The sequence below is a fragment of the Anopheles coustani genome, chromosome 2 (genome assembly GCF_943734705.1).
Source record: "Anopheles coustani chromosome 2, idAnoCousDA_361_x.2, whole genome shotgun sequence".
Taxonomy (NCBI): domain Eukaryota; kingdom Metazoa; phylum Arthropoda; class Insecta; order Diptera; family Culicidae; genus Anopheles; species Anopheles coustani.
Genome location: NC_071289.1, coordinates 48,104,333 through 48,118,343, shown reverse-complemented (window position 1 = coordinate 48,118,343; position 14,011 = coordinate 48,104,333). Strand labels below are relative to the sequence as shown.

The 14,011-nt window shown below is 39.1% G+C and overlaps 1 protein-coding gene across 2 annotated transcripts; it reads left to right on the top strand.

Annotated features, from left to right (window-relative positions):
• The first annotated feature begins 5,744 nt into the window (after positions 1–5,744).
• On the top strand, positions 5,745–12,810 carry LOC131262378 (LIM domain-binding protein 2). 2 transcript variants are annotated; one of them, XM_058264374.1, is made up of 10 exons: positions 5,745–5,928; positions 7,392–8,141; positions 8,832–9,585; positions 9,656–9,746; positions 9,832–9,934; positions 10,005–10,177; positions 10,769–10,981; positions 11,238–11,361; positions 12,009–12,139; positions 12,335–12,810. In XM_058264374.1, the coding sequence occupies exons 2-10, from the start codon at positions 8,135–8,137 to the stop codon at positions 12,617–12,619; spliced, it is 1,881 nt and encodes a 626-aa protein (XP_058120357.1). In that variant the 5' UTR covers positions 5,745–5,928; positions 7,392–8,134; the 3' UTR covers positions 12,620–12,810. The 2 variants fall into 2 exon arrangements, with proteins under 2 accessions (XP_058120357.1, XP_058120356.1); XM_058264373.1 differs by having other exon boundaries at positions 5,756–5,928; positions 12,009–12,142.
• The last annotated feature ends 1,201 nt before the right edge of the window (positions 12,811–14,011 follow it).

Here is a 14,011-nt window from a genome sequence, read left to right as displayed (position 1 = left end):
GTATGTTTAGCTTAATTCCAGCTGCGAGAAAAAATCATGCCCCAATGTTAACTTATTGATGTCCTCATGCATGCCATCCCAATGCATTTTGTTTTTCCTTGTATCTGCACATCATATACACAGCCGTTTAACCGTACGCACGCATGCACACACTCACACACATTTAAACCACACACATGCACATCATCGGTACATTTATGCTGAGAACAAACACTGCTACACTTTTTCATCCTTTTTCCCCTTGCACCCGCGCAAGCATACCTTTCAATGTGGTTCAAACAGATCAATTTGATGACCTTTCCCTTTGATAGGCATTTAATCCGAATTTTCATGCACTTTTGTCGACCGAATTATCCTTGTCTGCAAACAACGCTGCTCATTCTGAACTTGCAACCGAACCTATTTTCACAACTACACCACACAATACGATTCGATTCAACTTTCAGTGCGAAGAAATTCGGACGTCGATGAGCAGTAAAGTTGGAAGGTGCGACAGTCCATGAAACTGTACTTATACTAAGAGTGTTCAATACATTCCACCTTCAACGTTATGCTGCTTTTTCTACGTCACATAATACACGATACTTATGAAATTTGCATTTAACTCTTCCCCAAAATTTCAACAACGACAAGGAAGAGAACAACGGTGGCCATATTGCTTTTTCTGCTTCACACCACTTTCCTTCATTCTCCACCACCTACTCCTCCTGTGTTACGGACGGAATGTCATTGCGTGTTGTCAATTATAAATATGAAGTCGGAGCTGGATCCGTTGCTTTACAATCGTCCGATTTGTCCATGCACCTTTCAATGGTTAGTCGCATTTCGATATTCATTCTGGACGTCATTTATCTGGATGTAAATGAAATTTGGCGGCTTTTGCGATCCAGGGTTGTCCAGGGATTTATTGGGGGAGCGAGTGGCATTTCATCTCGGATAAGAATAAAGCGCACGAACCCATCCAGACCCTAAATTCCCATCACTAAATTCGTTGCTTGACTGACATGTAGCGAACCGGTTTTACCACTGCAACAAAAGGTGGCTGTAACAAAGATTAATTGGTAGCATCCACGGTGTATAACTGTTAAAAAAGGTAAATAAAACCAAGCTTCAGAGGCGGCAAATGTGACATCCAGATAGCGCTTCTTCTCATTCAAATTCAATACATTTTGAAATAGCAGATAAGAAACAAAAATCCTGTGAAACACAACACGAAAACCGTACATAGACTTGGATGATTACGATTGTAAGACTATAGTAGAGCTTTAAATGAAAATAATAAGTTCTTTTGTCAGGTATGCGTTTGAATATTTCACTACAGTGTGAAAGTTTCAGCGTCTCCTCGATTCACGAACAGTTCTACTTTTTGTACAGTTGGTCCCCACATTACGCGAATGTTTGGGACCGAACGCAATAGCGTATATTGAATTTTCGCGTATTCTCGCTAGACAGCTCGAAATATCGTCCTAAAAACGTCATACGCGTGAACAAACGTCCTACTTTTTTGTATGGGAATGAAACTTTTTTGTATGGGAAAATGAATGAATGTTTTTCGGTACACGGGGTCCACATTACACGCTTTCCTCGGGGTCCACACTACCTCGGGGTCCACACTACAGCGCGACGTCGCCTGACTCGGGGTCCACACTGCAGCGCTACGTCCCGTTTCAAAAGTAGCCCAGTTTCGGCAGAACAATCGCGCAAGCCAAGCGCGACAGAGGTAGGGGAGTATGTGGAAATATGTATCATATTGGGGCGCAAATTCGGCTAAAATTTTTTGTTTAATTTTGAGGTAGTAATGCATGATATTTGTTTAGCTACGTATTTCATGCACCCTGAGTGAGTTTGGCGCTTCTACATTTGAAATTCACTGAGAAAACCACCTAAAACAACCATCAACGATATTTTGCCACGCCGTAGGAGGTATATATTTCTCCGTCATCTCCTACTTATTGAAGAGCAGTTTGTTTACGTTTCGGCACCCGAAAAAACTTTGGTAAAAATATCAATTAAAACTGAGTTTCATAACTGAATTACATTCGTGAAGGCTAGAAATAAGTAGTACAACGAAAAATACGATGTTTCGTGAAGAATATTGCTCGTTTTGTTCGCGTTTGTGTTTCGGTTTGTTTACGTTTTGTCCGGTCGGTTTGTCTACGTTTCGAATTGACATTTGACAAGAGCTAGCGCGATTTGTGCGAAACGATGCCTAGTGTAGAAACAGCGAAAAACGCGACGTCGCGCTAGCTCTTGTCAAATGTCAAGTCGAAACGTAAATAAACGGACAGCTGGACAAAACGTAAACAAACCGAAACAGAATCGCGAACAAAACGAGCAATATTCTCCACGAAACATCGGATTTTCTGTTGTACTACTTATTTTTAGGCATCACAAATGTAATTCAGTTATCAAACTCCGTTTTAATTGATATTTTTACCAAAGTTTTTTGGGTGACGAAACGTAAACAAACTGCTATTCAACAAGTAGGAGATGATGGAAAAATATATACCTCCTACGGTGGGGCAAAATATCGTCGTTCTCTGTTTAAGTTTCTTTTCGCAGTGAATTTGAAACGTAGAAGCGCCAAACTCACTCAGGGTGCATAAAATACGTAGCTAAACAAACAACATGTATTGCTACATCAAAATTTTTGGGCCGAGTTTGCGCCCCAATGTGATTCATATTTCCACATACTCTCCTACCTCTGTTGCGCTTTGCTTACGCGATTGTTCTGCCAAAACTGGGCTACTTTTGAAACGGGACGTAGCGCTGTAGTGTGGACCCCGAGTGTCCGGTTACGTCGCGTTATGCGACTGGGCGTTGCGCTGCACTGTAGACCTCATGGAACTCTCGTATGTCCATCACATTGTCTCTTGATCGACTTGTTACGTGACTAATTCGACTCACAGATCCCCAGCCTGCAAAATCGTCATGCTATCTCGTTTCGTTGCTAACAATTGTCATTTAGACAGAACGAGAAATCACGATGATTTTGCACGCTGGGATCGGATCAAACCAGAACCGATCAAATTGAGTCCCAAACAAATCCAATCTGACTTGAATCGGAATCGAATCAAATCTGTAAAATCTGTAAAATCGGAATCGAATCTTTAGAATCCGTCCAGGGATCCAATCCCTATTCTTACAAACATTAGTGAAGAGCTTCACTACGTAGCCCATCTAGTTCACGTAATTATTTACGTAAGAATAGCACCCGGTTGACAGAAATTGAAATTGTTGCTGGTACTATGTAGTCCCAGCAATCTGCCATGGAAAACTTGCTGGTACTACATGACAGCTGCAAAAAAATTGAATTTTTGTCAACCGGGCAGCATGTTTGACATTATTCTTTTTATTAATTTCAAACAACACGAACGCTTTAGCCCTTGTGAGAAATATGCAGAAACTAAAGGGTGTCCCAGAAAGTATAAGCACGATTTCTAAATTACGTTTCTGGAAAACGGATGACGCCAAACAGTTGATTCTTCGGGTGTTTGATTGTTTACATTCAAACCTACTAGATAGTGCATCGAAACTATTTTTTCAACCGTTTCTGTTAAAATGCGAGGCATTGTCGTCAAAAAGTGCAAATGCGTTCTACACAAATGGTGTTCGACTCCTTACAATTCGCTAAGGAAATTGGCGAAATCGGTAGGTGTGAGTATCGGAGCCGTACGAACCGCCATCCAAAAGTTTCGGGAGGAGTCCAGCTTCGAGGATACGCCGAAAAGTGGTCAAAAACCTGGTCCTATCGACCAACAGTTGAACCGGGAAAGAGCAAAAGCATTCAAGCAAAAATAGGAAAGTTCCATTAGTTCCACCGTTCATGACAAGTCTGTGCTGAGCCATATCGGAGGCGACAGATCAAAAGTGCGGTCATTAGCATACGATTAAATTTTTAAATTTTTTTTTTCGCAAATAGTTCAGAACAGAACCCAAACACAATTTATGAAACAAAAATTCAGTTTCTGGAACAGGTTTTATTTCTTACCTAATTTTGAAATCGTGCTTATACTTTCTGGGACACCCTTTAATTGATTTTCCCGATTTTATTCCGCGAAGAGTGGCATTTATTTTGTTTCAAGAACAAATATGACAGCGTTATCATTCAAATCGAACAGATCGTGTGTTTTTTCCGCTCTTCCCCGCCAGGGTTTTCATAACTTTTTTTGCTAGCGCCCGAGGCCGTAGCTATGATGGATGTAATATAATGTTTTTGAATCTAGCTTGTAGCGACAGGTACGGAAACGGGTCTTTGCGTCTATTTTGAAGGATAGTACTATAAATCTAACGTATTTGAGACATTCAATTCCTAAAGCTCGACGGGCCATGACCCCAGCTCTTATGGAGAGCTGTTTTATTCACAGGTTCAAGTTTGGATGACCCGCCACTAGCTCACCCTTTTCGCCGCTCGTTTGGGGGGCGAAAAGGCGAATTCTCTCCCAAAATGCGGGCGAAATATGCTCTTTACCGGATACTGACCTTGAGGACATCGAATCCGCGAAATTCTGTTTGAGCGTGATGACCTTGGCACGCTGAACCGGTAAACCGAACCTCAGGATAGCAAACAGCGCCGCCATCGGCCGCCACATACAACCGAAAGTAAGCATTTGCTTCAAAATGGCCGCCAATGATGAAAAAAATTGATGGCGTCCATAAGATTGTCCGCATTTAAGTGAAATTTTTACCGTGATTTGTTGTAAAAACAACCTCCAAGAGTACGTAAAACCATCAAATTTGCAGCCATCATTTAGATTGAATGAAGTTTATTCCATATGTGGTGATTCAAAGTGCATTTTGGACATTTAACTCGTGTCCACTGTGTGTTCCATGTAGGAGATCAACGATGCAACGAACTAGCTTGATGGAATGATGAAAAGTGGAAAAAAGGGCAATTTCGTTTCAACGTATGAGCCTATGGCTCATTTTGCCATTTTAAAAAAGCACTGTGTTTTGCAGTTACTAATCAACTTGTAGCAATGTACGATTGGGTTTGTTGAAAATGCTGATTATGAACGCTGTGGAGATGTGCTTTTCAATATATGGTGAGGAAAAACTTCCATATTTGATCTATACCACAAAATTGGCTGTTCTTTTTGTTGTACTGTGTGTTAGTATTGGTTGGAGAAACAACATTATTTTCTAATCAACCTGTCTCATCGATTAAAGGAACTTTTGGTGAACCAGTTAACAGTAAATTGAGAAAAAATAGTGTCAGTCGGAATAAAAAGGGTGGAAGAAGTGTGTGTGTGTGTGTGTGTGTGTATGTGTGTGTGTGCAAAGACTAAGCGCGCGTGTATTTGCAAATGTGTAGTCAGTGAAGTGTTGTGACTTGAGCGGTTCAAGAACAGGAATAAATGCTGTAATGAGGACTACGAATTTATTGAATGGCTATCAGTACTTCATGTGTGTTAACCATTCTGCGGCAGACAATTTTCACTTCCTCTACTGTTTTTTTTTTGCAAAATAAAAAAGCCACAGAACAGTGCGGACCGTTTTTGTCGTTTCCACGATCCGTAGAGCTTCACAAAATGATTAACCGTGCGGGTGTGTGCATCATTCTACATGGTTCTTATTCGCTTCGTTCTCTCTGATGGCAAAACTCCTAGAAGAGATCTTTTCTCCTCTGTATAATATATTCGCAGTCATGCACGAACACCATTAACGAAATACGTAAAACAGTGCGCGGCACAGTTTTTTTTACCGTACTGCTACAGGCGGCACAAAGTTTGACCAGGTTGCTCGTTATACTGCGTGGAGAGATTTGTGCTTTCGTGTTACTTTTCGGTGATGTGTGCGTTCATTTCTACCAAGAAGAGCGGAAAGAGTGAAATGAGAGAAAAAGAAACATTAAATTAGGAAGATATTGAGACAACGAAATATGTGCGAGAGAGACGGAAGGCGACAGAACGAACAAATAGACTGCATGTATGTGGACATCATCACGTCAAACAGATTAAAAAATGTAACACCGGTTCATATAACTCGCGAGAGTTTTGTTCCTCGACGAAGTCGATATATTCCACGCTACGTTAGGTTTCCAAGTGTTATCCCTATTTATAGATCCTTATCTGTAGCATATGCAAATCTGCTTAAAGGAAGTTGTATCAGTAAAGGAAATATAGAGTTTAGAATATTTAGTTTAGGTAAAACAGGGATGAGTTAATTTTAAAGATTGTTTAAAAATTTACTAATTTTTTCTCTCAACAAAAAGAAAAATAATCACACGCACAATGTTTAAAAATATATGTATAATATATATATATATATATATATAAATAACATTTCATTTTTATCAATTCAATCATTTCAATTTTACTTCAAAGGTAAAATTTAGTAATTTGAATACCTTTGAGTAGGGTAAAAGATTTGTATCAAATTGTTTACTACCCATTGTAAATGTTTTTTTTGGCTAATAGAAATAGGGCGACCCCGGGTGTCCCATGTTAGCCACATTAAGTTGTTAACTATAACTAAGCCACAAATTCGTTTGAACGACAACATTACCCCTCCGATTTATAATTGTTTGCAGTTAAACATGAATTTCTAATAGTTTTTTACACGATAGTCTTTACATTGTTCAAGTAAATAAAATATAATTTAGTTGGAAGCAATATTTACTTCCAGCTAATAAATTAATGTTTACACAATTTAGTTGAAATTGCTGCCAAATAGTTAAGCACAAGCTTACCTGGGTGCTGATCAAAAGTTGTGACTTGGTAGGATTTTAATTCACAGCGCGTTGCGACAGTTTTACCAGGGTCTTTCTATCTTTAAAATAATACAAAAATAAGTTTCCTCTTGAAAAACGGTTATTTCTTATGTTTTAGCTTACTTGATGTATAGTACTATAGATGTTAGCGTTGCCCCGTATTAATTTTTCCATATCATGTAATGGAATTACTGGTCTGTATCTCTGTTTCTCGGAAGAGTCTTAAACTGTTAGGGCTGGGTCATCCGATTTCATCCGATGATCAACGCACCGGATTTCCTGAGTTTCAAACACAGAGTTTTCCTCGATGAATGTTCTGCATACTGCAGGCTCCGACCATCATAACATAACAGGCATCGGTAGAGGAAGAGGCCGCAGACCAATAGTAGTAGGACCGATCGGCTGCCAATGTTCTACCAAGAATATCCTTATCGATGTAATGTTGGTGTTGAGCTTATACCTAAGATAGACAAGGATATTGGATCTTTTTGTACGACAACCTTCGCGTAGGTTTTAAGACATTTTGCAGAATCATATCTAGCTTTAGACTTGCCTCATTTATTTGCAAACACTTATCCGTACACTGCACTATCCCTTGAGATGTCTTTTCTACCGGTACGAGGCATTTCTAATAACATTTTTATTATTCTAATTATCGTTATTTATACTTTTTTTCCAGATACATATGCATCATTTTTCCAAAGAAGCAAAAGAGAGCATCCCATTTTTCCTATATTCAAGTGAATGTTAAATGAAATATCTTGCCTCCTGGTGGCTAATGAAATTTGTTTGAAAAAGTGCAAAGGACAAACCAGCAAAAGTGAAACCAGCTTATCAAGTATTGGTAGATCCTTATATAGGACCTCTATTGAATAGGAATTGTTGGCAAGGCGATGCTCACTACAGATTCGCTGGTATTGGCTATCCTTGTACTGTCAAATATGTGCTTAAAATTGAGTGACTATTTGCTGCGTGAGCGTCACCATCGTTAGTGGCATCAGCTCTTAAATAACTGAAAAAAATAACAAATGTACTGTGAGCAATGGATTAGATAGATAATGATAGTTATTGGATGAGAAAGATTAAAAAAAGTAAACAAAACAACAGAAGAAAAGAACTGAAATGGATAACCTATGGTTAAATGTGTAATGAGCAAAGTTTGCTAGTGAAATAAACAGAGTTTGTGAATGGCAAGTAAAAAACGACCATACGTCTAAGATTCGGTGCGACAGCAAACAATTTCAATATTAAAGCGATCAACAAATGAGACTTACTGAAATAATCATACTAGCTCTCTATGCATGAGTGCTAGTGTCGCTATTTATTGTTAGTCTCGTAACTTTGTTGAACTTCTGGAAGTAAGCGCGTACCGTGCGCAACCTACAAATACTTTTTATTCATCAGAAGCTCCGTTTTTAGAATATGCTAGGTAAGATACCACAATATTATTATTACATTTTCATATATCTTTGTTATTTTCAATATTTTTATTAAATGTGAAAGGTTATTTCAATTCGTCATTTCACTGGGAGGATTTTAAATTGATGGATTACAACAAAAATGCAAAAAGATAGAAATACAAAATTATATAAAATAAATGAAGTGGAAATAAATTGATATAATGCAACCCTTTCTGAGTTGCTTTTACTTTAAATCAAGAATTCTAGCGCATTTGGCATTAGCAGAATAGATCGGCGATTATATATCTTTCAAACAGGAAAACATAGATTAGATAAAAAAGGTTTAAATATAACATAAAAAAGATAGAGTAGATTAGATGATACATTCTTTACCAACGGGTTTTTCTAGACTAGTGTAACTTTTTCAGTCATCAACAATAAAGATATAAAGAATATTCTTTTGTATTACCGTTAGATGCAACAGTGGTTAGCTACAGTAATAAAACTAATTTAAAGCAAGAAAGATATCTTTTCACGGTCAATGGAATGAAATTTACGAACGTGTAGCTTTTGTTTCTAGTATTTTGAGCTTTGAAACATTAGGTGCTCCTTGGTAATTTATCCTTATTAAAGTTATTGCTCATTGTTCTAAAGCTGGCGTGCGCACATGCATAGGAAAACATTCTTCTAATCTTCATGTTTTTTTTACCTACATACAGGTTTAAGTCGCCGTGGAGTTAATGCCGGACCGCCATTGAGTTTGCCATCTACACTGGAGGACTCTAGTAACAATTGGAAAGGAACACCTTCGGTTCCCACCGATCCCTCACAACAAGGTGGTCCTGGGGGAGCTGGTGGCCCAGGTGGTCCCGGCGGTAGCGGAGTGGGTGGCCCAGGAGGCCCTGGTGGTCCCGGGGGTCAGGGTACTCCTGTGAATAGTTTTGGTGGCCCTGGTGGGCCTAACAATTTCGGTGGTCCAGTTTTCCCCGCTGCCGGTCAAGGTTCGCCAGCCGGTGGTTCGGCAGCGAATAGCTATCAAAATGTTCCCCCTGGAACAGGATCCAATACACCACAATATACAGCGTCGCCAGCACCCTCAGGATCGTCTACTCCGGGTCCTGGGCCACCACAGAATGTTGGATCCGGTTTCCCACCACCGAACGCGGGAGGCCCTGGTGGTCCCGGGGGTCCTTACAATGGTCCTGGCGGCGGAGGTCCCGTTGCCGTAGGTCCGTTTAGTTCTCCGTCCGCAAATGGTCCTCAGTTTGGACGACCGGGCAGTTCCGGATCGGCTTTCGGCAGCGGCCCTCATTTTACTTCTCCTGGGGCGCCCGGTAATTTTGGTGGTCCACAGTTTGGGATGCCTCCTGGCTCACCATTTGGACATGGACCAAACGGGCCTAACATGGGTGGTCCAATGGCTCAGGGACATATGATGGGTGGACCACAACCCGTCGATCGCATGGATCAAAGGTACTAGTTATTTGTTGACGGTTGAAGAAAATATATTTCTTAAAACATCATTCTGCTTTTGTCTTTACAGTCAATTGAATGTTCCAAGAAGGCATGCATACTTCGGACAACCTGACTATAGAATATATGAACTAAACAAGCGATTGCAACAAAGAACTGAAGTGAGTTCGAATGTTTTAGATTTAAATACCCATATTGAAGCAGCCTTCAATTTATATATATATATATGTATATTTTTTTTTTTAGGAAAGTGATAACTGCTGGTGGGATTCATTTGCTAACGAGTTTTTCGAAGATGATGCTACTCTAACTCTAACATTCTGTTTGGAGGATGGACCAAAAAGATATAGTAAGCAATATAAATGAAATTGTGGGTCTGCATTCGAATAATTAAAAACTCTTCCACTTATTTGTTACAGCTATAGGACGCACGCTAATTCCACGATATTTTCGAAGCATCTTCGAGGGTGGAGTTACGGAGTTGTACTTTAACTTGCGGCACTCGAAAGAATCGTTCCACAATACATCGATCACGCTTGATTGCGATCAGTGCACAATGGAAACGATTCATGGAAAACCAATGTACACGAAGGTAGGAATTAAAGCAAGCTATGGCGTTCAATCCCGTTAACTAGAATTGATATTAATGTTTCTGATCAATTGTGAGTTTTGCCTAACTTATCTTAGTTGTCGCTGTTATCATTGGGGATTGGAGCAGAACAAACTAAATTATTATATTTTTTTTCCTATATGCAACAAAATAGACTCTGCCTTTTCATTATGTATAAGATGTGACAGATTAATATTTATTGAAAATTAAAAAAAACATTTTTATCACATTACAAAAAAAATAATTTGAAAGTTTATTTGTATAATAAAAGTTATCATACTTCTTACTAGTTTCTTCAATGCTTTTGATCGCCGAAAACACAAAGCATCATCTTGTACCACTTTTCGATCGCAGAAACCTGTACAGAAAGTATAGTGTTTGTTCCCCGGTTGACGTGCCATGGAGGCATGACGATTGAAAAATATGTATGTTAATAATAATTCGCTTCGAATGGAACAAAAACAGGCCTTTCTTTTCATATTGCAGTTACTGTAAAATTGATACCTTGTAGTTATTTTAATGATAATTCTTTATTTAATAATTATATAATTATATATCTTTTGTATTATTCAGGTGCTCACCGAAGGTCGACTTATTTTGGAATTTACTTTCGATGATCTAATGCGGATAAAATCTTGGCACATGGCAGTACGAACGCACCGGGAACTTATACCACGTTCGGTGATTGCTCTTCATAGTCCTCAACCGGATCCGGCAATGCTGGAACAGCTGTCGAAAAATATCACCCGACAAGGAATCACGAACTCAACACTTAACTATCTGCGCGTGAGTGGTGATGTTTTTATCTTACGCGCCCTCTCTAACAGTTCCCAGATGCGCTGCCGTTGAAGAATCAGATGCAATCATTGTATACATCTAATGTTCTATCAAATCCTTATCCCCTTTTTGGCTACACAAAGAGGAACGAGAGTGGCACATGGTTTAGTTGGTGGGTTTAATTTCAACCGTTTGTATCTTTTCTCTTCAATTCCGATCGTGACCATCCATGGTTTGCCACGTTGCGACAACATCCCTACATCAGCTGTGTGTAATACTAGAACCGATGCAGGAATTGATGTCCAGACATAAAGCGTATGCATTAAGCCCTCGAGATTGTTTGAAAACGACGTTGTTTCAAAAATGGCAGCGGATGGTCGCACCGCCGGGTAAGAAAGGAGGTACTTCTTTGTCCATAGTCTGTAGCCGGTCAGTCAGTCGGTAATCACGATGAAAATAGAGTCAATTGCAACATTAGTGTTCCGGTTAAATCTACTACAGTGAAGTATGCTACTTAACTAATAAATGCAAGGTTTCATTATTAACTGTTGACTGTCCGGCTAAAGGGCTTGATTGATGTTATGCTGCTATTCATAAACATACTTGTGAAAAGTCTCGTTCAAACATAAACAATCATATTAAACCGAATTACAACACAGAGTTTTTCCCGTTCAAGCAAAGTTGGCAATCCTTAATCTGGTTGTTGGTGGATTTATCTATTGTTTAAAGTAACTTGAACGTAAAAAATCACAAAAGTAACAACTCATATTTTATAAAATTCAATCACATAAATAATCTCTTGTATTTAAATTGCGAAAAAAAAAAATCAATTGTATTTCACTTCGTATGTATATGCATAGAAGCTATGTATATGCATAGATAGCTGAAGAATCTGTCTAAAGTGATGGTAATAGTATATTGATTTGTAAAATAACATTTATTTTTCATTTATTTTCTCTTTTCATTCATCTATATGATGCTTTATCATGGAAATGTTATGCATGGTTATGGTGCATATTAAATAAAACCAATGCAGATGCACAAAGGCCCGCTAATAAACGGAGAAAACGTAAAGGTTCGAGTTCGGGAGCAGGTGCAGGTAACGCTGGTCCACAGGTTCCCAGCAAAAAGCGTTCTCCGGGTCCAAATTTTTCGCTGGCGTCTCAGGTAGTGAGTTGATTTTCCCAATTCTTACAAATATCAATAACAGTTGAAGATTCTACCGGAGTACCCGGTTGGAACTTGGTTGACCAAATGATGATGGAGTTGTTTAAAAACTCATGGGTATTTTCTAATGCCTTTATTTCTTTTCAATTTCTCTTTTACAACTCCCCAAAAAATTCGACGCTGCGAAACGCAAAGGATGTCATGGTGGTTGGTGAACCGTCATTAATGGGTGGTGAGTTTGGAGACGAAGATGAGCGGCTGATAACGCGACTAGAAAACACACAGTACGATGCGGCAAACTCACTTGACCATGATGGTCATAATGCATTCGGCGGAGGCGGTGGACACAACGATGGTGGACCTATGAGCGGGGGTCCAAACTCCTGGCAGGTCGACCGGGGCGGTGGCGGTGGCCCTCCCAACAATACAGGACCGGCCAATCAAGACGGAGACAAAAAGAGCCCCTCAGTGTCGCAGTGACAAATGTAAAATTCAATGCACCACCTGAACCGCATGCTATCATCCGGATGAGTGGCGTGCGTTGGTGTGTTGAGTGATGGTCAGTTTTGGAGGAAACAAGTATAGGCTATATGATTTTTACGGGCAAATGATAAAAGCAAAACAGCTCGGTGCAGCTGTAGATGATACAATAGCGGATAAACCTAATGGATGGCCAATTAATGACAAAAAGCCTCGTGGACGAAAAGTGCAAATTCTGGAAGTGCACACGCTTGTGGAAATCTTTAGCAGTCGCAGCTTCATATTTTTTCTCACCTTCTACTTGTAGACTGCTACGCTGTAACAAAATCCTTCTTGATAAGGTTGTTCGCCATTCTAGGGAGCGAGTTGCTTTCTTTAATCATTTTCAGCACACTGGAAACATACACAACAGCAACAGTTCATGGTGCAATAGCGTTACATGTAGTTCTAAAATGGAAATTGGATTTATTGTATGTTGGAAAGACTATTATGTAGTTGGTTCATTTACTGCCGCGTTACCAAACGACCAACAACTCGTCCGTTCCTTGCCTGTCTCCGTTTCCCGTAAACATTTCGTTCTGATTCACCTAATTATGTTGATGTGCGTGCATTTGCCTGTTCGTGTGATTGTTGCTTTTAAACAAAAATACACGGAGAACACGTTAGAGAAGTAGAGAGAATTCAGGAATAACCGTCTCAACGTTTTAATCCATTGAAGGTGATGCGATACTGTGGCTAAAAAAATTTATAGTTATAGAACATGTGTAATGTGGCTAAAGATAAGTAAGAGAGAATGTAGATAAACAAGGCATGAAATGTGTGGGGCGAAAGGAAATAAGCGGGTGGAGGTGAAAACACTAAGAAACATCAATCAAATATGTGAATAAACGAAACAATTTATGAATCCATAGTTTTCATTTAAATAAGAACTTGATGAAGAATACTGATACTGAATTTGTCTGGTCATTTAACTTTTCATACCAATTCTAGATGATTTTATTGTTTTTTATGCTTTTAACGATTGTTCTGTACGAAAAATATGTACTTTTGTAGGAAGCACTTTGCATGGAAAGTTTTATTCGGTTGAGACATCTTACATACTCCGTCGTATTTTGAAAAAAATGTGAATAACAATTAGTGAACTAAAAAGTAAATATCAACACGCAGGACGGTGTACTCTTACTCAATTATTTGTAATTTATAATGTGCTTTAATTGTTCCGAAAATGAAAAAAAATCAACCTGCAAACGTTTTCTACAACTCGGATAAAAATATTTTTGAAGAAAAGGTGTAAATCAACATGTAAATGCATCAAACAGACCCATTCAAAATCGTACACAGCACAACAAAACTAAAGAGATGACCTTAGCAAAGGTTGCAAAAATAATGTTG

Bases quoted from the DNA above. Each gene is read 5' to 3' on its own strand.
- LOC131262378 (XM_058264373.1), top strand. The intron at 10,178-10,768 runs GTAGGAATTAAA...TGTATTATTCAG, and splicing joins GAAAACCAATGTACACGAAG to GTGCTCACCGAAGGTCGACT. The intron at 12,143-12,334 runs GTGAGTTGATTT...CGAAACGCAAAG, and splicing joins TTTCGCTGGCGTCTCAGGTA to GATGTCATGGTGGTTGGTGA.